The sequence below is a fragment of the Protobothrops mucrosquamatus genome, unplaced genomic scaffold, assembly GCF_001527695.2.
Source record: "Protobothrops mucrosquamatus isolate PMUCROS unplaced genomic scaffold, P.Mucros_1.0 scaffold6, whole genome shotgun sequence".
Classification (NCBI taxonomy): domain Eukaryota; kingdom Metazoa; phylum Chordata; class Lepidosauria; order Squamata; family Viperidae; genus Protobothrops; species Protobothrops mucrosquamatus.
In genome coordinates, this window is record NW_015386393.1 from 3,672,117 (window position 1) to 3,692,549 (window position 20,433).

The following is a 20,433-nucleotide window of genomic DNA, read 5'->3' on the forward strand; positions in this document are numbered from 1 at the left end:
CAGTGTCGGCTGGCGACCCCCAGGGGGAGGGCCTTCTCTGTGGGTGCCCCTACCCTCTGGAATGAACTACCCCCCGAGATCCGGATAATTCCGGATCTCCTTACCTTCCGTCGCGCCCTCAAGACATGGCTCTTCCAGCAAGCGGACCTGACCTAGGGTGGATTTTACATTGGGTTTTAAATATTCGGAAGACGCAACACTAAAATTCGGTTTAATTCGGTTTTAAGGGGGGGATTGTATATATGTTCTGGTTTTAAATATGTTGTGCGCCGCCCTGAGTCCCTGTCGGGAGAAGGGCGGCATATAAATTAAATAAAATAAATAAATAAATAAATAAATCACTACAGTTGTTAAGTTAGTAACACAACTGTTAAGTGGACCTGGCTTCCCCATTGACTTTGCTTGTAAGAAGGTCACAAAAGGTGATCACATTATCCCGATACACTGCAACCGTCATAAATATGAGTCAGTTGCCAACCATCCGAATTTTGATCGTGTGACTACTGCAACGGTTGTAAGTGTGAAAAACACTGAACTTTGCTCAGTGGCATTGTAACTTTGAACACTCACTAAATGAATTGTTGTTGTTTTTTTACAACTTCCCTGTTTAAACGATACTATTAATATTACTTTACATTAAGTTATTACATTGTTACACAGTGTGCATTCTTTCAATAAAGTACATCCTAGTTAAATAACTTTTGGTTCTATCTGATATAACAGTGGTTCTCAACCTGTGGGTCGGGACTCCATTTGGGGTCGATCGACCATTTCACGGGGGTCGCCAAGCAAGGCTGTCCGCCATTTTTTTTGTCCGCCATTTTTTTTGTCCGCCATTTTTTTTGTCCGCCATTTTTTCCCCTTTTTCCGGCGGGTGCCTTACCTCCCTTGGGCTGGGCCAGCTGGTGGTCGGCCTGCTCCGTCTCTGCCGCTTGCCAGCTACGCCTCGGCCGGCACAGGGGGCGGAACCACGCATGCGTGGCGCTCCCGGGCAGGGAAAGTCCTCGACTTATGACCGGTTGGGTAGTCCTCGACTTACGACCGGTTTAGTCCTCGACTTATGACCGGTTGGGGTCGCGGCATTAAAAAGGTTGAGAACCACTGTGATATAACAAATATTAAAATAAGAATTTCTAGGTTATCTACTTAATCATCAGCCTTTGTCCCAGCGTACCTCTTAAAGTCCAACCAATTATACACTTTATTCCAAATTTGAAAGTACTCTGTTTCTGTTTTATGTTTGAGTTCTAATGTCAGTCTGTCCATTTCCGCACAGGATAGAATTTTGTAGGTCGAAGATTACTGTATACTGTATGTAGCTCTGGGTTGAACTTGGTGCTCTCCTCATCCTTAAGTTCATCCCGCACCCAGGACTCCACAATAAAGAATATTTTCTCCTTTTTTTCCCCTGTTGTCTTCAAGTCAAAGGCTCTGCGAGAGAGATGGCTGCTGGAGGGAGCTCCTTCATCCACAGCTGAAGAGGGTGAAGCCACAAAGAAGCTGATGGAGGAGGACAACTTGAAGGCCAAGGAACTGGAAGAGAACATCCAGAGGTAATGATTATGGCAGCCTTCTCCAAACCACGTATTTGGACTAAGCTTCCCAGAAGCTCTAATTCTAGCTGAAGGTAGCCAGCAGTCGCCACATACCTTGAGGATGGCAGGTTGGGAGAAATTGGTACATATTAAGCTGAAATCTAACAGGGACAGCTTCTAAAAATCTTTCCAAGTGAGATCGGGATGGAACTAAAGGAGCCATGGATATCCTTGGACTAATTTATTAACTCTTGTTTAGGGTGGGCAGACAGCCTTCATGAAGTTCCCAGCCCCTTTATGTAGTCTGACACTACCTAGTTAGAGGGTGCCACCAGTATTCCTAAGTGCACTTCTAAAAACTGAAATAAGTTATGATTCTGCACCTATTTTGTTTGTTTTTTTTAAAAAAACAGTCCCACAAAGAACAAACAGACACATAAAAATATCAGTCCAGTCACTTCTGGTGATACACCTGCATTACTGTTTGACCCTCTATATCAGGGGTGTCAAACTCGCAACGTCATGTGACGTGTCACAATGTATCTCGATTTTTTCCCCATTGCTGGAGCTGGGGTGGACACAGTTTTGGCATGACACATCTGGCCCATGGGCCGGCAGTTTGGCACCCTTGCTCTATATGATCAAAGACTATTTTGCCCTGTTCCTACTATAATTATGCTATGAACTCATGACTGATAAGAAAGGAACTCTACAGGCAGTCCTCAACATATGACTGTAATTAAGGCCAGAATTATGGCTATAAACCGTGCCAGTTGTTCAGTGAGTCACCTTGTGACTGCATCCAATTTTTTTGGTGGTGGTCCTTAAGCAAGTCCATTATCCACAATGGGTGAGTTTTGTCAGAAACCACATGTCTTCTGGGAAAAAAACATAGTAAATTGCAATCAGGTGACTGCGGATGTTGCAAATTGTCATAATGTGGGCCGGTTGCCAGACACCAAAGTACAATTATGTGACTGCATGGAAGGGCAGACATCAGAACTTTGAACCCAAGGCATAAATAGCCCTGGGGATGCTCATCGGAACTTCAAATGGTTGCTAAGCAACTGGCCATAAGTCAAGGATTACCTGTAAGTTATCTGTTGCAGAGCCATCAATGGACAAAAAAATCCAGCTTTCTCTAAATGTGTTTAGACTTAGTGGTTGTCTGCTGCAGGGAGAAAGGTCAGAAAAGTCTTGGTGGAAGCTCTTTCCTTTTTTACACGTGTCATGTGACTCATGTTGATTGTAGGATTATGGCTGCCCCCTTGGCATTTCCCCCCCCCCTTTTTTGTGGTAATATTGTAAATCTTGATACATTGTGTGATTTCAGTGCAGGTTTCGGTGCAATAACGTTTACATGATACTACAATTATTAACATCCTATTACCTCGACTTACAACCACATTTGAGCCCGACATTTCTCTCGCTAAGCAAAATAGTTACGTTAATTTTACCCCATTTTACGACCTTTCTGGCTGCAGTTGTTAAGTGAATCATTGCAGTTGTTAAGTTTGTAACATGGCTGTTAAGTGAATCTGCCTTCCCCATTGAGTTTGCTTGTCAGAAGGTTGCAAAAGAGGATCACATGGCCCTGGGACACTGCAACTGTCATAAATACGAGTCAGTTGCAAAGCGTCCGAATTTTGATCACGTGACCATGGGGATGCTGCAATGGTCGTATGTGTGAAAAACGGTCATAAGTCCATTTTTTCCAGTGTCGTCATAACCTCGAACGGGCACTAAAGAAATGTTGTGAGTCAAGGACTATCTGTATTTAAAAAGGCATCCCCATCCCCATTACAGCCCCCAAACTAGGGGGGGGGTCTCTTCTGAATCTGTTGCCCTGTCCGTATTCCTCTGTGGACTCAGCTGCCTTTTATCTATTTTCTTCCCCGAGTCCCTTGCAAGGTCATTCCCACTTACCTCACATGATCAGAAGGCTCTCAGTCTATAGAATATCTGATTTCTGGACCAAAGCCCATTCTGGACTACATGAATAGCAGGGGAAGAAATAAATAAACGTTCAGCTATGTATTTTGCGGAAATATACAGAAAATCTTTATGCAGCAGTGGAATAGTTCACTTATTCTGGATGGGCTCCGTGTCTGTGGAAGTTTTGAAGAAGAGGCTGGACAGCTACTTCTCACTGGAGGGAAGGGGGTTAATTGGTTTTCCGGCATAGTGGAAATAACTTAAAATAACTTTTAAGATCAGTGGACTTCAACTCCCAGAATTCCGCAGCCAGCCATGCTGTCTGGGGAATTCTGGTAGTTGAAGTCCACGGATCTTAAAAGTTGCTGATGTTGAGGAACACAGCTATAGAGGGTTGGACTGGATGATCCTTGTGCCCCCTTCTAACCCCACAATGCTTCTATGCTGTGTGTTTAACTGGGCAGCATGTTTATCCAATGAGACAAGCCAAAAGATCAGGGAGGGAATCTCCGACTGGAAGGCTGTTAGTGGCCCATGAGATTTTCCTGTCTAGCCGAACAGTCTTCTCTTCCCATATCCTGCTTTTTCTCCTTGACCCACTATTGCCATTGCCTCCTTCCCTAATTGCTCAGCTGCTTCCTACTGTTTCCCTGGGTAGTGCATAGCCAGAATAGGGTGAGGGGGGGGGGGAAGACTGGAACGGGGCTGGGGACAGTTTGAAGGAAAAGGAATCACCAATATGATGAAACTCACTTAGAAAAATGAACTGAAGAAGCTTCTTGGATGAGAAGCGAAACGTCTTCAAGGAAAAACAAAGGAAGTCCAGTTGAAAAAGCAGCTTTGGGGCAATCATGCCTGGAGGACTGAGAATCTCCATAGTTGCTTAGAAAAAGTTCAGAGGCCACCAGAGAACTAATCGGAATATCTTAACACAATGTTCCTCTATAGGTATTATTATACATAAATACAGGTAGTCCTTGACTTACAACAGTTCGCTTAGTGACTGTTCAAAGTTACAACGGCACTGAAAAAAAGTGGCTTATGACCATTTTTCACACTTAGGACCGTTGCATCCTGCTTGACAACTGACTCACATTTATGACCATTGCAGTGTCCCGGGGTCATGTGATTCCCTTTTGCGACCTTCCAACAAACAAAACCAATGGGAAAACCAGGTTCACTTAACAACTGTGCTACTAATTTAACAACTGCAGTGATTCACTTAACAAATAGGGCAAGAAGAGTCGTAAAATGGGGCAAAACTCACTTAGCAATTTTCTCCTTTAGCAACAGAAATGTTGGGCTTGATTATGGTCATAAGTTGAGGACTACCTGTATTACACAGTATATCCCACCAAATCTTGGGGAACTACAAGTAGTCCTCAACTTACAATCATTCGTTTAGTGACCGAAGTTACCACAGCACTGAAAAATGTGACTTATGACCGTTTTTCACACCAATGACCATTGCAGTAGACCCCCATGGTCTACTGCTCTGCTGCTTCCCCTTCTCAGTTTGTTCAGTTATTCAGAAAAACGCAACCAATTTCCTTTCTCTAAAATAGTTGTGCTGTCAGATTCTTCTTTCAGCTGCAATAGCCTTTTCTGCCTCCCCACCCTTGTTGTTTTCTTTTGGCTGTGTCCTAACCTCCGAATTTGGAAGGCCAAAGAGAGGGGAGAAGGGCCAGGATTCCTGGCACCCAAATAACGGCAAGAGAAACAGGGAGGGGTTGCATAAGTCGAGCCAATTCTTGCTTCCTTTAAGTCCAGCCATTAGGTGGGCGTTAATTTGCAGTGCCCAGCCTTCCTTCTAACCTCTCCTTTGTACTTTCTCCATGCTCAGATCCATTAGAGCGATTTCTCCAACTTGACAACTTTAAGATGGGTGGACTTCACTTAACAACTGTGTTAACTAACTTAACAGCTGCACCGATTCACTTAACAACTGTGGCAAACAAGGCCATAACACAGGGCAAAATTAACTTAACCACTGTCTTGCTTAGCAACAAAAAATTGGGGCTCAGTTGTGACCGTTAAGTCACGGATTACCTGTATTAGCCCTCCAACCTGCTATCCTAGCATTATTTTTCTTCTAAAATCTTTTTTTTTTCCCTCCCTGACTGGTTTTATTTAGTGGTCTTTTAAGCAACTATTACCTCTGTGTCTTGCCAAGTACAATGTGTTTCAAAGTTGTGTTGAAATCAATTATACTTGTTAAGACATGATGCATTCTACTTATGTAAGCAGAGAGGCTTTTTTAAAAAAACGCAACATGAAATTAGCTAAAAAGGTTTCCTCAAGTTTAGCTCAACCTCTGGTGACTTTCTGGATATGTGGAGTTTTCTTTGAAGTCGCCGTTTCCACTGCCATATTCTGAGGTGAATTATAATTTCTCAGTCTAGCCAACATCCCAGAAGTCCAGAACCAACATTGTTTAGATTTTGGAGGATATTTTTAGATAGCTAAGCTCACCTGCTGAGATGGAAACCCACTACATTGCATTTTCTGATAAAACTGAGTTGTGAAATTGAGTAGAGAGTGGATGAAACATCAAGTGGGTGACAGGAAAGACAGGGTACATTTAATCTCTGATGCCCCCCAAAATTAGCAGGAACACATAGAGTTCCTTTTAAAAATAGCCTGTGTGAAATGGACAGAAACAAAAAAACCTGACTTAAACCTTTGCATATTTTCAGAGGAAAAAAATTGAACTAAAAACCCAGGTGCATGAAAGTCTATAATTGTAGTGTAATTGTCAGTGATAGATGGTCTATCCAGAGTTACTAAACTGGGCACTCATACTCATATTATAAATACTTGATATTGTGCTACACAATTTAGCATTTGCCTCCTGGCTAAGTCGAGATTGCATTTTGACAACAACTTCCATCAGTGTAGATTCTGCCCAAGTTTACTTTAGAGAGCTTCTCTTACTGCAAATACTGATAAATGCTCATTGAAAGTTTTGGAATTTTTCATTCAAACATCATATCACTTGTATGTTGATTGGTGTGTTGGACTTAGTCTGATAATATCTGGGATTCAACATCTACTTATCTGCAAAACTTGCTTAGAAGAACTAACAACCAAAATTAACATCTCTTAAGTTGTTGCAAAAGATGAAAAACAAGATTTCTGGCGTCCCTGCTCCTCTCCTTGGCAGGAGGCTGAGATGAAAAGTGACATTAATGAATTTTGCATTTCTCATCTTATTTATTTTATTGTGCTTCAATTTTGCCAACGTGGTCCTTAGGGATGCATTAGCATCCAATATAAAACCAAGTAGGAAGTCAGTCCTAGACAACAGGCAAAATAAACAAACTAAAACATACCAAAATGAAAAGCCCTCTAATCTTAAAAGTAGAAGGTAATCATATGTAGCATAGCAACAGTCCACATCTGTACTTTCAAAAAACTCATTCCTAGTTTAAATCAGCCTTTTTCCCAAAATTCTGGATGACAACTCCCTTGAATTTCACCCAGTAATTATATTGGCTAAAGAAGATGTAATCCAGCTGATGGGGCAGGCAAACCTTGTTTTCTTAAATCCATTGATTTGGCCTGATTATTTTTGCTGTTGAGGAAGCTCCATATGATAGGTGCCACAAAGAATGAGGATCTGTGCTGGTATCACTGCTCGGGAACTAAAGACTCCAAAAATCAGCGAAACTGGAGCAGGAATGGAAGAATTTAGGCAAGGACCAGGCTATCAAATTATTATTTGCCTGAGGCCTCTGATTTAATTTCTTATTTCTGCATACTTAGTAGAACACACTGGAAATAGGAAGAATAATTTACAATTTAGCTGGCATACTCCAAATCTAGCACTCAGCGGAGAAGTGGGATTATTAGGGCTAAACGATGTCTCTGAACAAGAACTGCAACTTAGGTTACAATATAATGTGTTGAATTAAATTTGAGAATTGATAGTTCATTTATGAGGCTCAGGCAAGTCAGCAAGAACAGGAGTTATATCATATGATGCATAAATCTGTGTAGCAAAAGAGGATATCTTCTTTCAGCATTAGTATTTCAGCTCTAAGCTTTAAACAATGTTTGACAGTTGATGTCTCTTCCTGGTCTAGGTTGGAAAAAGAATTGGAACAGCTGGAAAATGGGATCTCAGCATCTTCCACCAAAGAGAACATGGCTGAGGAAACAACCAGAGTGGTGGTCAAGGAAGAGAAACTACCCCACACGCCGAAGGTCAGAACCAGCTCCTTTCTCTCCACATGGTCTCCCTACAGGGTTGTTATGAGGATGGAACAAAAGACTCTCCCTGCCATGTCCATATGGGCACCATAGTTCACTGAAGAATGCTTAGCAGGCAAATCTGATTGCTAGATGCAAGCCAGGCTCCAGTTTTAACTAAAGCTGGAATCCCAACTTCTCCTTCTGGTTTGGTTCATGGATACAGGATTTGTTTAACCCATGGTGCAGTGCCATCCAGAGAGAACTGACTCAGTTTTCATGCTCTTGAAAGAGTTTATAAAAAATGCAGGAAGCTAATGCTGTGTAACAGGGAAGCCTTTAAAAGCTTTTGCATGTATTCAGAATGCCATGCATGCGGCTTTGACTCACAGCCAAGATAAATGTGCAAAGAAACGTCTCCTGTTTTTGTTCTATTTCGGTAACCTACCTATGTCTCTTCTTCCCACAGACTCCTCTAGGCTCAGCCAAAGGTAGGTGCCAACACAGATTTCACCTGCCTTTTTAAATAAAAAAAAAGTCTTGAATTTGGATTTTAGAGATAATAACTAGCAGCCCAGGATTATCTACAGGGGGGCAGGCATGATACACATAAAACAGGGACGGTGCTTCAATTGTGTGGTTACAATATTTCACTTTTTTTGAGCCCTCTACCCCACATAGATGCCCCTATATAAGGGCTGCCTTTTCTTGCCTACACAAAAAGTTGTGCAGGAATCAATCAGGGATTCACTCCTTTTTAAAATAGCCCATCATTATCATCACCACCATCATCATCACCACCATGGCTACACAATATAGAGATGGTACATAACCTTGGCGAATGAATGCAGAAGTTGTTGGGGAAGCACCAGGTGCAGAAGAAAAATGTACAATAGTTTACAATAGTTTATTTAGTGATCGTTTGAAGTTACAATAGTAGTGAAAAAAGTGACTTATGACCATTTTTCACACTTATGACCGTTGCAGCATTCTCATGGTCACGTGATCAAAATTTGGATGCTTTGCAATTGATTCGTGATGGTTGCAGTGTCCCCGGGGTCATGGGATCCCCTTTTGCAACCTTCTGACAAGCAAAGTCAATGGGGAAGCCAGATTCACTTAACAGTCGGGTTACTAATTTATCAACTGCAGTGATTCACTTAACAACTGTGGCAAGATAGGTCATAAAATGGGGCAAAACTCACTTAACAACTGTCTCACTTATCAACCAAAAGTTTGGGCTCAATTGTGGTCGTAAGTCAAGGACTTCCTGTGTTAAGTCCAGAGAGATGGGAAAGTGTTACAAAGAGATTCAGATGATTCCCCAACCTTTGACTCCTTGTAGCATGAACAGAAGGAAAAAGGGGAGACATGGGCTGGTTTTCAAGATTCTATTATTATAGCCTTTCTCAAGGAAATAGAGTTCTAAGCTTGCTGCGGCATCTGTTTCCTGATCTTGAAGGGCTGACACTCAACCAGATCTTAGGTCTGAAACCTTGCTGGAAGAGTACAACTTTAAGCTGCTTCTGAAAAGCAAAGGAGGTGGTCTTCCATGCTTCTGTAGAAAGATGTCACCTGCAAGAACATTCCATACCGCCTGTACCTTGCGAGGTTGGGGGAATCCTCAAGAGGACCTCTCTCTAAACAATTGTGCTAGATCTGTGGTGGCGAACCTATGGCACACGTGCCAGAAGCGGCACTCAGAATCCTCTCTGTGGGCACGCGCGCAGTCGCCACAGCCCCACCTCCCCTTGCGGCCCCCTCATCAGCAGTCCCCCACGTGGAGTCGCCCCCGAGTGCGGCCCACATGGAGCAGCACAGCTAAGGACATGGCAGCTGGGCAGCGGGGACAAGACTCTGCCCTCATGCCCCATTGTGCACAGTTGATGCTGCAGGGCACAGGCGGAAGGCATGGCTACCATGGTGCTGCTGGGCCACCTGGGCGATCTGCAGCAGGCTGTGGAGGCGGTGGGTGGCCCTGAGGGCAGGGGGCAGGTGAGCTGGGATGGGTGGGCAGAGCAGGAGCGGAGCCAGGACCGGATGGGGGCGGGGGCAGTTTTTGGGCACTCGGTCTCTAAAAGATTCGCCATCACTGTGCTAGATGGGCATGCTCTGTTTCCACAGAGCGTTGCTTGATATAACTCAGTCCTACAGTTTCGGCCCAGTTGGTACAGAATTGGCATCTCAGGATCCCTTCAATTGAACAAGACTATTTATTGGGACCCAGGCACTGTGTCTTCTCTAGCACAGCATCTGCTCTCCTGCACAAGATCTCTCCTAAGATCTGTGTGGCTCCCACCTTGATGGGATTCTGGAGGGCTTTGAAGAAAAAGCTGTTGTCCCAGGCCTTGGGGTAGGATGGGGTGGGGCCCCTTGTTGGATGACCTTTTGGACATGTTCTGCATTGAGTGATCCAATGACCTATTGGTTATTTAATCTTGTGTTTTTAATTTGTTTGTTTGTTTGGCATTGCCCAGAGCTGTCCAGAATTGTTTTGGAACCAGACTAAATAAATAAATGGCTTTAAAAGTAATGAATTGCAGTTTGAATTGAGCCTGAAAGCCTTCTGGTTCCAAACTGGATGCATTCTGCACCGACAAGGCAATAACATATTAATTCAAACAATTATATGTATAGCCACCTAGGACATGACAGTGACTCTGGGCAGTGCATAGGCTGGCTCAGAAATTCTGCGAGTTGAAGTTCACGAGTCATAAAAGAGCCAAGGTTGCCTATCCCTGGCATAGGCGATTAAAATCACAAATCATTATATAAATCATCATCACCATCATTCTCATTGTCATCGTCATCCCCAAACATTTTATATGCTGTCCGTCCGTGCAGACCAAATCGAACAAAAATCCCTGCATTTTGCACCACTGCAGGCTCCAAGGGCAGCTCCAGAGAGGGCGTATTGCAGCAGTCTAAACAGTGGTATTGCAAATGGCTTCTGATTTTAAAATGCTGCCTCAATCCCTTCCTTTTTTTTAATGGAGGGGCATTTGACTATGATTGCCCTTCTCAAATTAAATGACCAGCTGATGAAATGATGTTCATATACTGTAACATGTTAGGTTATAGTATGGTTGAGTAGTTTGTAGTTTGGCATGTAACGTGATTCCAGGCAATTGGGTTGGTGTACAAATAGATCTCCACTTACCACCACAATGGAGCTTGGAATTTCGGCTGTAACTCATTGAGGTCATAACTCAAGGCACCACATGACCGAACTTCATTTTATGATTATTTTTTATCATACATGGGCTGGGGAATTTTGGAAATCGAAGTCTTAAAATAGCTGAGGTTGAGGAATATTGATTTAGAATTTTTCTAGAAGCCAAAGCTTTGAATTATAAGAAATTTTTGAAGCTTTTGCCAATACAGAGAGCAGAGAAGTACAGGTAGTCCTCAATTTATGACCACGATTGAGCCCAAAATTTCTGTTACTCAGTGAGACATTTGTTAAGTGAATTTTGCTCCTTTTTACGACCTTTCTTGCCACAGTTGTTAAATGAATCACTGCATTTGTTAAATTAGTGACAGGAAAGTTAACTGAATCCGGCTTTCCCATTGGCTTCGGTTGTCAGAAGATGGGAAAAGGGGATCACATGACCCCAGCAACACTGTCATAAATATGAATCGTAAATATGAGTCATAACTTACATTTTTCAGGATCGTTGTAACTTTGAATGGTCACTAAATGAAGTGTTGTAAGTCGAAGACTAACCATCTTAGTTGCATTTGACTGTGATTCTAATAATTCCCCTCAGTGTTACTATTGGCATGTTAGCTGGGAATTATGGCTGTTATAATCTAAGACACTTGGAGATCACTGGAATGGGGACACTGGTAAAAACAATAAACCCCAGAATGGCATTTTTAATTGGGACAAAACTTTAAGAGGTTCAGGGTATTTAATGTTTAGTTTATTTATTTAATAATTAAAAATCACCTTCACCAAATGCCTGAGCAAAGGCTTTAGTGTGTTTAGTGTGATCTCAGTCTTTGTAAAATATTGGTTTATGGTTTGCATAATGTGCTAACCCAACTAATTGTGGCTTAGTTAATAAACAATGATTGAATAAACCATGGCTTAGTGCAGGGGTTTCCAAACTTGGCAACTTTAAGACTTGTGGACTTCAACACCCAGAATTCTTCAGCCAGCTGGGAGTTGAAGTCCACAACTCTTAAAGTTGCTAACTTTGAAGTCCTCTGGCTTAATGTAAAAGAATGAACCCTTATTTATTTGTTTGTTTTGTTTGTTTGTTTGTTTGTTTGCCACCATCTCCCTCTGAAAAGCTATTCTGGGCCATCTTCCTGGTTGCCCATTCCTGATTTGTTAAGGATGCCAAAATGGACATTATGACCGCCTCCTTCCCACCATCCTGGAGATGCTTAGTCAAATTTTTCAGAAAAATATAAACCTCAGGGTCGTGAGGAGGATAAAAATGGAACAATTATGCCCGATAATGTTCTCCCCGTGGAGGAGGTGGGACATAAATATAAGAAATAAAAAGTGAAGAGGAGAGGATGCAGAGGCAGAAAGAGATCTGGAGAAGGTGATTGTGTTGACCATTCAAGTTTTGATTTCCTTTTTTCTTTTCCCCTTCCTGAAGCAGACAACAAAGCCTCCAACAGTCCCATAAAAGTGGTGGAAGGCAAGGGCAGCGGCTTGATGAAAGCAGGTAGGTTCAGTCCTGATGTCTTGGCTCAGACCTGGGGACCTCTTCGGGTCTCACTGCCCACGCACACCCTGGCCACTCTGGGCTGGCCCTAACCGCATGCTGCTTGGCCTGCTTTTGCCAAGAAGGAGCTTACTAGAGGAATCTGTCTCAAGGCATTTGTAGTTTGTTCCTTGGCAAAGCCAGAGGAGAAGTCTCACCTTTGCTGCATTACGCTGCTTGACGCTTGCTTCTGTCTATCTATCTCTGTCTGTAGCAAGAGATAGATAGACAGACAGACAGACAGACAGACAGACAGACAGACAGACAGACAGACAGACAGAAGAATGGATGGATGGATGGATGGATCACTTTCCTTTCTGTAATCTGGTACCATATCTAAATGCAGCAGTCAAAATGGATCAGACCAGGCCAGAACCAATACATCCCATAATATATATCTTACAAATTATAAACATAATATATTTAATAATATTTGTAAACGTAATCAATTAAAGAAGAAACTCCTTAAATATGAATAACCAATGCAATATCTTACTTTGCTATGAAAAATTTATCCCAGAAGAGAATGATTTTTCATGTAGACATTGAAGCAGCGTTGTCCAAACTGATGTGGTTCTTCCTGCCCCTCCAGGGCTGTCTCATCTCTTTCCCATGTCCTCATGCTGCAAACGGGGACAAATTCTATCACAAAATCATAGAACTTCATGAGGAACATGGAATATGGAACATGTTCCTCTTGAAGGAACATCTAGTCCAATCTTTTGCAGTATGCAGGAACATCATTTAAATCATCCATGTCTGGTGACTCTCCAGCCTCTTCCAGAACTGGAAAGCCCAAAGGTACTCAATAGTAGTAGTAGTAGTAGTAGTAGTAGTAGTAGTAGTAGTAGTAGTAGTAATAATAATAATAATAATAATAATAATAATAATAATAATAATAATAATAATAATAATAATAATAATAATAATAATAAAGTTGGGAGGGACCTTGGAGGTCATCTGGTCCAACCTCCTGCTCAGGCAGGAAACCCTACACCATTTCAGACAAATGGTCATCCAGTCTCTTCTTAAAAACTTTCAGTGTTGAAGCATTCACCATTTCTGGAGGCAGGTTGTTCCACTGGTTAATTGTTCTAACCAGAGATGAAGGGACCCATAGATGGAGGTCCACTGTTGTGCACTGTAGATCTTGTTGTCAGGAAGATTTTCCTTATCAGGGCCTGATTTGCCTTTTTTTTTTTTTAAAAAAAAAGATGCTTTTGGAATGGTAGGTGAATCTATCTGCAGTCATTGAATGTAATAACTTGCTAGCAGCACCTTCATGGGGACGTGGCCATGGAGTCCAAAGAGTCCTTGAGTGTTGACCTCATGAAGTGCGAAGAGTCCTTGTGTGTTGACCTCACAGGATAAACCAGATAGGAATCACAACCAGATGAGCTAATTCTACTTTATTGTGAAGTTACCTGGACAGAATCTTGCAATTCTAAAAATACAAATTTTCCCCCTTGTCTCCTCTGCAACACAACAATCTAAAGAGGATTTCTTTTGAGCCTCTACCCCGGCCCACTGTCCAGTTGTGGGCTATACTTTCTCTTATCTAACCATTCCCTTGGCAGTATTCCCTTGCCCAGCCTCCCAAGATCTTTCCCACATACCATCACATTGAGGTAGCAGGAAACTATAATGACGTAAAAGTTACTGTCCAGGTAGCAATATCTATTCTTGCACTCTTGATTCTGATAAATGATGCTGTCTTTACAGTATACAACTCACATTATTTCCCAGTTTTATTTCTCTGCCAACCCCCACAAAGATCACCAGCTAGTGGGGAGGCAAATACCCATCCTTCTCCTTAACATATATTGGGTGGGAGGAGAAAAATTTTGACAGAAGATTAGAGCATCAGGTTCCTGCTGAAAGGACTTGTGTAAAACACTTGCACCAAACCAAAGCTGATCGCCAGGCTTCGGCACACAAGTTTAGTGCTATTCTAGAACTGCACTAAACCTGTGTTCAAAAGCAGCCTAGAACAGCCCAAATTCTCAGGCACAGGGAGAACTGCGTTGTGAGGCAGAAAACAGAGAGTGGGTTTTCTTTCTGCTTCAGATATGGACCACCCACCATCTCCAATCAATTGCTGTTCAGGTTGATCCTGGTCTCTGAGTCAGGAATCAGTTCAAAGATCTGGTGGGTCCTGGGAGAGAGGCTCAGGTTAAAAGAAGCAGACTCTGAAAATACAACAGCCCTGGAGGACTGTGCTTTGAGGCCCAAGGGAGGGAAAGGTACCTGCATCAGCCTAAAACAGGGGTAGGCAACCTTGGCTCTTTTATGACTCGTGGACTTCAACTTCCAGAATTCCTGAGCCAGCCATGCTGAGGGGAAAGGGAGAGGTTTCCAAGCTGAGCCATGCTGGCTCAGGAATTCTGGGAGTTGAAGTCCATGAGTCATAAAAGAGCCAAGGTTGCCTACCCCTGATCTAGTTATTAAAGAGAGCAGGTTAGAAAGTGGGAGGTGATGAGTTCTAGTTCTGCCTTAATTCTGCCTTAGACACCCCTGGCCTAAAATGACCAGTAGGTGATTGACTGATTCCATTCCTAGGAGGCACCTGACTGAAAGACTGATCAAATGGTTGGCGAAATGCATCAGATGGTGCTCATGGCAAAACAATCAAAGTTTGTTGCCTGTTTAAAGGGATCTTAATGCCAGAACAGCTAAAGACGACCTTATGAGTTTCCATAAAGTTCCTTTAAATTTATTAGTTCCCAAATCTTCCAACAATGAATTTCTGCCCCCTCAGCCCAACTGAATGATTTTGGTGCCGGATTTATAGAGAGAGATGAACCCAGTTTATTTAAGTCTTCCATCTGAGGCTGAGATGGGGCTGAAACAACTACCCCACCTCTTTTTAAATTATTTTTTTTAATTAAGGTTATCATAATCTAAAATATAAATGAAAATAAAGGTAGTAGGGAAATAGCAAAGGGAAAAGGGGAAAGGAGAAGTGTAGGATAAAGGGCAAAAGAGAAAAAAGCATTGACTTCCAACTTTGTTCAGCACAGTGGAATACAAAATAAAATTACATCTTCAATGTTTTACTTTTACATACAGCACTTAGTAAATACCAGCCATTTCTATAACAACAAAGTAATCTAATCGGCAAATTCCAAAGTCAAGATTTCATTTTCATTTCATTTACACAGCTGTCCATCTCACAGAAGTGATTCTGGGCTGTGTATCCTACTGTATCCTACCCCACAATTGCTTGATAGTGAGATGGACAGCATTATAAATTTAATAAGATAAATTAAGTCCTGTGCCTAAAGCCCAGGACTAAGGTCATATTTTATCGTCTAGTTACGTCACTCCCTGAAAAGCGATTCCGAATGCATTTAAAAGGCCAAATTTGGTGGTGTTTTTTACACTTGGTTGGCCTTGATTTTTGCCTTGATACAGCCCGAAGTGACATGTCCTCCATTTTTGCAAGGTCAAAGGAAGAATAGTGGGTGGAAGGGTGGGGGAGTGAGGGGGGGGAAAAAACCACCCAGTCACCACAGAGCTGCCCTTGATAAATGTTGTTTTAACTAATGGCGTGTTACCCATTAGCTGCATCACAGCTATCCTGAACTGGAAAACCTCTGAGTGAGCTGTACAGTTTGATCTGTTTTGTGCTCGGGGCTCAAAGGCAGCTTCGATTATCGTGATGAATTTGTCTCCTTTCTGCTCTGTTGGGTGTCCGGCTCTAATAGGACATTTTAATCAATAGGAACAGGCAAGGAGATGGCTGCAGCCTCAAAAATCCACCTTTCTCACAATGTCCAGGCAAATGTAGCATTTATTTATTTATTACTCTGTTACATCTATAGCTTGTTTTTCCTAAGGAAATCAAGTCAAAGTATATAGTGTTCTCTCATCCCATTTTTCCCTAACACAACACCCCTGTGAGGTAGGCTGTGGTGACCAGTTCAAAGTCTCTCCTGCGTTTTTGGGCTGAGGGGAGTAAAATCTGCGTCTCCCTGCTGCCAGCCCATCTGATCACTAGGCCACACAGTCTTAGCCCTTTCCCCCAGAAAATTATTTAATGACCAATTACTGTAGTCCACGACTCTGCAAATGTTCACACTATATCACAGGAGAAACTGCATTTACAAATGTGTGCTTTGAGATAAATTACATATTGCATTTACATTTATGTTTGGAAATTATAGTTTGTTTAAATATTCATTTCAACAAGCAGGACGGATGGAACTGGAAAGCTCCGAGCCATCCTGAATTAAAACTGTAAAAAATATGCTGAGAAAGCAATTTGTCTCCTGTTTTTAAAAGAGTCCTGGCCCCCCACGTATGTCCAAATTTTATGTGCTTTCAGGGACAATTGTCAACTGGAATGAGCCCAAACTCTGTGCCAGCTTTCCTTAATTAGGCAGGCTGCACACATGTAGAACTACATCTCCCATCCTAGCTAGCCAATGTAGTGCTTTAGCTGGAAAATATAGACTTTGTACTCCAACACATCAGACTGAGAATAATTTTGCACTTTGGAGGAAAATGCTTCCTGAAATTCAATTCACTTTTCATCTAAATCTCATTCTCCACTTGATGCTTTGCATTTTTGCTTTTAAGTAATTAACAAGCCAAAATAATAGTTGCACTTCAGCTGAGCACACAGAACATCATGTTGTTTGTGTTTTTGACATTTCGCTGTCCTGCTTGAGAACTCCTTTGCTGAAAGTATGCAGGTTGGATGCCAAAAGAATAGTTTTACAGCTGTTTCATGTTCCTTCCTGACCTGAGATCATGGACAGCCTGCAAACACAGTCATGTATTTCTTTTTCTGCCTGCAAACAGTGACAAAGTATATTATCCTTGTCAGAATAAGCAAAAGAACTTCGGGCTGGTATTATATTCAAATGGTGACTGCAGGTTTGCTGAGCGTTGAGTGACAAAGCAGTCCTTCTCTCCCCATCTGGCTTTTCCACGCTTCCTTCCTTTTCATCCCAAATTCCCAGTTCCAATCATGTCTTTCTCTCCCACTGACAAAGAAGTTAACCTGACTTTTAATCTAAATTCCTGTCTGCTCTGATGCCCAATTCAGCATTCTTTGCTTTTGCTTTTACTAATCAAATTTGCTTGGGAAATTTGCTGTGCCTCATCTTAGCCATAAAAGGGCAAATTTGGCCAATCTCAAAAAGCTAAACAAGGTTCTTGGATAGATGATTCCTAGGAAAATCCAGGGCTGTTGTTTAAACTGAGAAGTCAGGAAAAAAACATCCTGGAAGAAAGAAAAGATAAAACTTTTTTATGTTAATTTTATTTATTTATTAAATGTTTATGCCATCCATCTCTCTTGTAAGGTGACTACAGAGGAAATGTCCAGGAAGTCACCCAAGTTGACTTCAGCTGAAAGGAAGCCTTATTTAAAAAAAGAAGAAGAAGATTGCTTATTGCTCATACTTACTACTCCATCACAAATACATTATCCTTCTTTTCTCCTTCTTTGCTCTGTTCTTCTTCATACCCATCTCAGCACTGATGCAGGGCCAGTGTTTATTGAACAAATCTTAAATTCATCTTTCTTTGGCTTCATTTAAGCTTAAACTCTTCTTTTTTTTCCTTTCCTAATTTTGCCCGCCCTTTTCCAAAAGCAAAAACTCTGATCAATAACCTTTTCGGCTAAACCCTCATCTCATCTTTGGTTAACGGATCAACTATAAGCTACTGAGAACATGTCTTTTCAGTGTACATCAGGGGTAGTCAACCTTGGCTCTTTTATGACTCGTGGACTTCAACTCCCAGAATTCCTGAGCCAGCTAAGCTAAGCTGGCTCAGGAATTCTGGGAATTGAAGTCCACGAGTCATAAAAGAGCCAAGGTTGACTACCCCTGGTGTACATGATAACACTCTGAAGGTTGGCTAGACAATTCTGGAAGCGGAAGTCCACACATTTTAGAGTTGCCAAGGTTGGAAAACATCGGTTTAGATCCAACCCAAGATCAACATTTTAGAAATGGTGACTAAGATACCATCAAGGAGAGCCACCAATAGGCTCTGCTAAGACTTTGGGGAAGCAACATCTCAGATGCTCTGTGGGTTTGCTGTTCCTGTGAGCAAAAAGGCCTTCGCTTGCCTTGTGCATCGCTTCTTCTCTCTGCCTCTAATGCTTTGGGCCTGTCCACAGGTCCCCCCAGCTGCCCTGCGCCTCCCACCTTCCCTGCTCGTACCAAATGCTTCATTTCCGAGCTCAGGGAGGGAGAGGTCGGTGGGCGGATGGGGGGCAGAAACGTTCTTGTTGCTCACTGTGTCCTGTTTATGTCCCAGCTATGTACTCTGTAGAGATCACTGTGGAGAAGGACAAACTCACAGGGGAGACCAAAGTCCTGTCCAGCACCACTAGACTACCCAAAGAGAACTCAGTTCAGGGAGTCAAAGTGTACGAGGACGAGCTGAAAGGTATGCACTGGAAGGGAGGGTCCACAGACCAAGGATGTCTCTGGTTGATTTTTCATGCTCCCTGGAACTCAGATGGAGTCCTGATCAGCACATCACATTGACTCAAGAAGACCTGGCTTCCCTCCCACAGCACAGCTGTTAGAGGTTGTGTTTGGAATTGCGTTGGGACTCTGATGACGCAGTGGTTAAAGTGCAGTACAGGTAGTCCTCGACTCACAACAGTTCACTTAGTGACCGTTCAGAGTTAACAACGACACTGAAAAAAGTGATAGGACCATTTTTCACACGTACGATCTTTGCAGCATCCCGATACTCATGTGATCAAAATTCAGATGCTTGGCAACTGGTTCATACTTACGACTGTTGCTGTGTCCTACGGTCATTTGATCACCTTTTGCAACCTTTTAACGAGCAAGATCAACGGGGAGGCCAGATTCGCTTAACAGCCACTTATCAACTGCAGTGATTCACTGAACCATTGTGGCGAAAAAGGTCGTAACACGGAGCAAAACTCATTTAACATTCAATGTCTCGCTTAACAACATAAATGTTGGGCTCAATTGTGGTCGTAAGTCAAGGACTACCTGCATTGCAGGCAAACTCTACCCACAGCCTGAAAATTGATCCTGCTAGGGCACAAGGTCGACTCAGCTTTCCATCCTTCCCAGGTCGGTAAGATGAGGATCCAGACGGTCGGGGGGGGCAATATGCAAATAATGCTTCTGCAGTGTAAACCACCCAGAGAGTGCTACAGAGTACTGTGTGGTGCTACTTAAGTCTAAATGCTATTGCTATTGAAGGTCCCAGTGGCCTTTCAGCCATGAAGCTCACTGCCTGATCTGGGATGCCTGACTAGCTCGCCAGCACCCTGTTGCTCCCAGGATGTTGAGAAACTTCCATAGCCCCGGGGACACAGGTCACTATCGGGCCGTGGCCTGTTCAGAATTAGACCACGCGAGTGGCTGGCTGGAGACTCAAGCACACGTGCACATACAACTCAACTTGTGTGTGCCGGCCTGCCGCTCATGTGGCCCAGTTCCCCTCTCCCCCCCCCCCAGCCTAGCCGCCAAGCCACAAAGGTTGGGGACCTTTGCTGTTCTAATAGAGGGCAGTGCAATCCACTCTGCCCTGCCCTGAAAAAGGCCCAAATACAGATTGCCCACAACTTAAGGTTTAGGTTTTAGGTTTTAGGTTTTATTAAATTTATACCCCGCCCTTCTCCTAGCGGACTCAGGGCGGCTTACAGCAAGTTAAAAAATAGACAAACCATACAAAATACTAAGTTTAAAATACAATTAAAATGAAATATTGATTTTTTGCCGTTTCTTTTTAAAATTATGTTAAAAACCAAATTAAAATCAAATTAAAATCAAATTAAAATATCCCTTAGGCCAGTCCCGCTAGCTGGAATAGCCATGTCTTGAGGGCGCGGCGGAAGGAGGGGAAATCCGGAATGACCCGGATCTCTGGGGGTAATTCGTTCCATAGGGAGGGGGCTCCAACAGAGAAGGCCCTCCCCCTGGGGGTCGCCAGCCGGCACTGTCTGACTGACGGCACCCTGAGGAGACCCTCTCTGTGGGAGCGTATCGGCCGATGAGAGGTAATCTGTGGCAGAAGGCGGTCTCGGAGATAACCAGGTC

General features: G+C 42.8%; 1 protein-coding gene across 1 annotated transcript in view; it reads left to right on the top strand.

The window, feature by feature from the left end:
* PALM (paralemmin) overlaps positions 1 to 20,433 on the top strand; it is a 98,944-nt gene that overhangs the window by 70,882 nt on the left and 7,629 nt on the right. Inside the window, exons 4-8 of the mRNA XM_015809926.1 lie at positions 1,423 to 1,553; positions 7,556 to 7,676; positions 8,131 to 8,152; positions 12,278 to 12,346; positions 18,662 to 18,793. Of these exons, the coding sequence (XP_015665412.1) occupies positions 1,423 to 1,553; positions 7,556 to 7,676; positions 8,131 to 8,152; positions 12,278 to 12,346; positions 18,662 to 18,793 (475 nt within the window). The remainder of the gene's footprint in view (positions 1 to 1,422; positions 1,554 to 7,555; positions 7,677 to 8,130; positions 8,153 to 12,277; positions 12,347 to 18,661; positions 18,794 to 20,433) is intronic.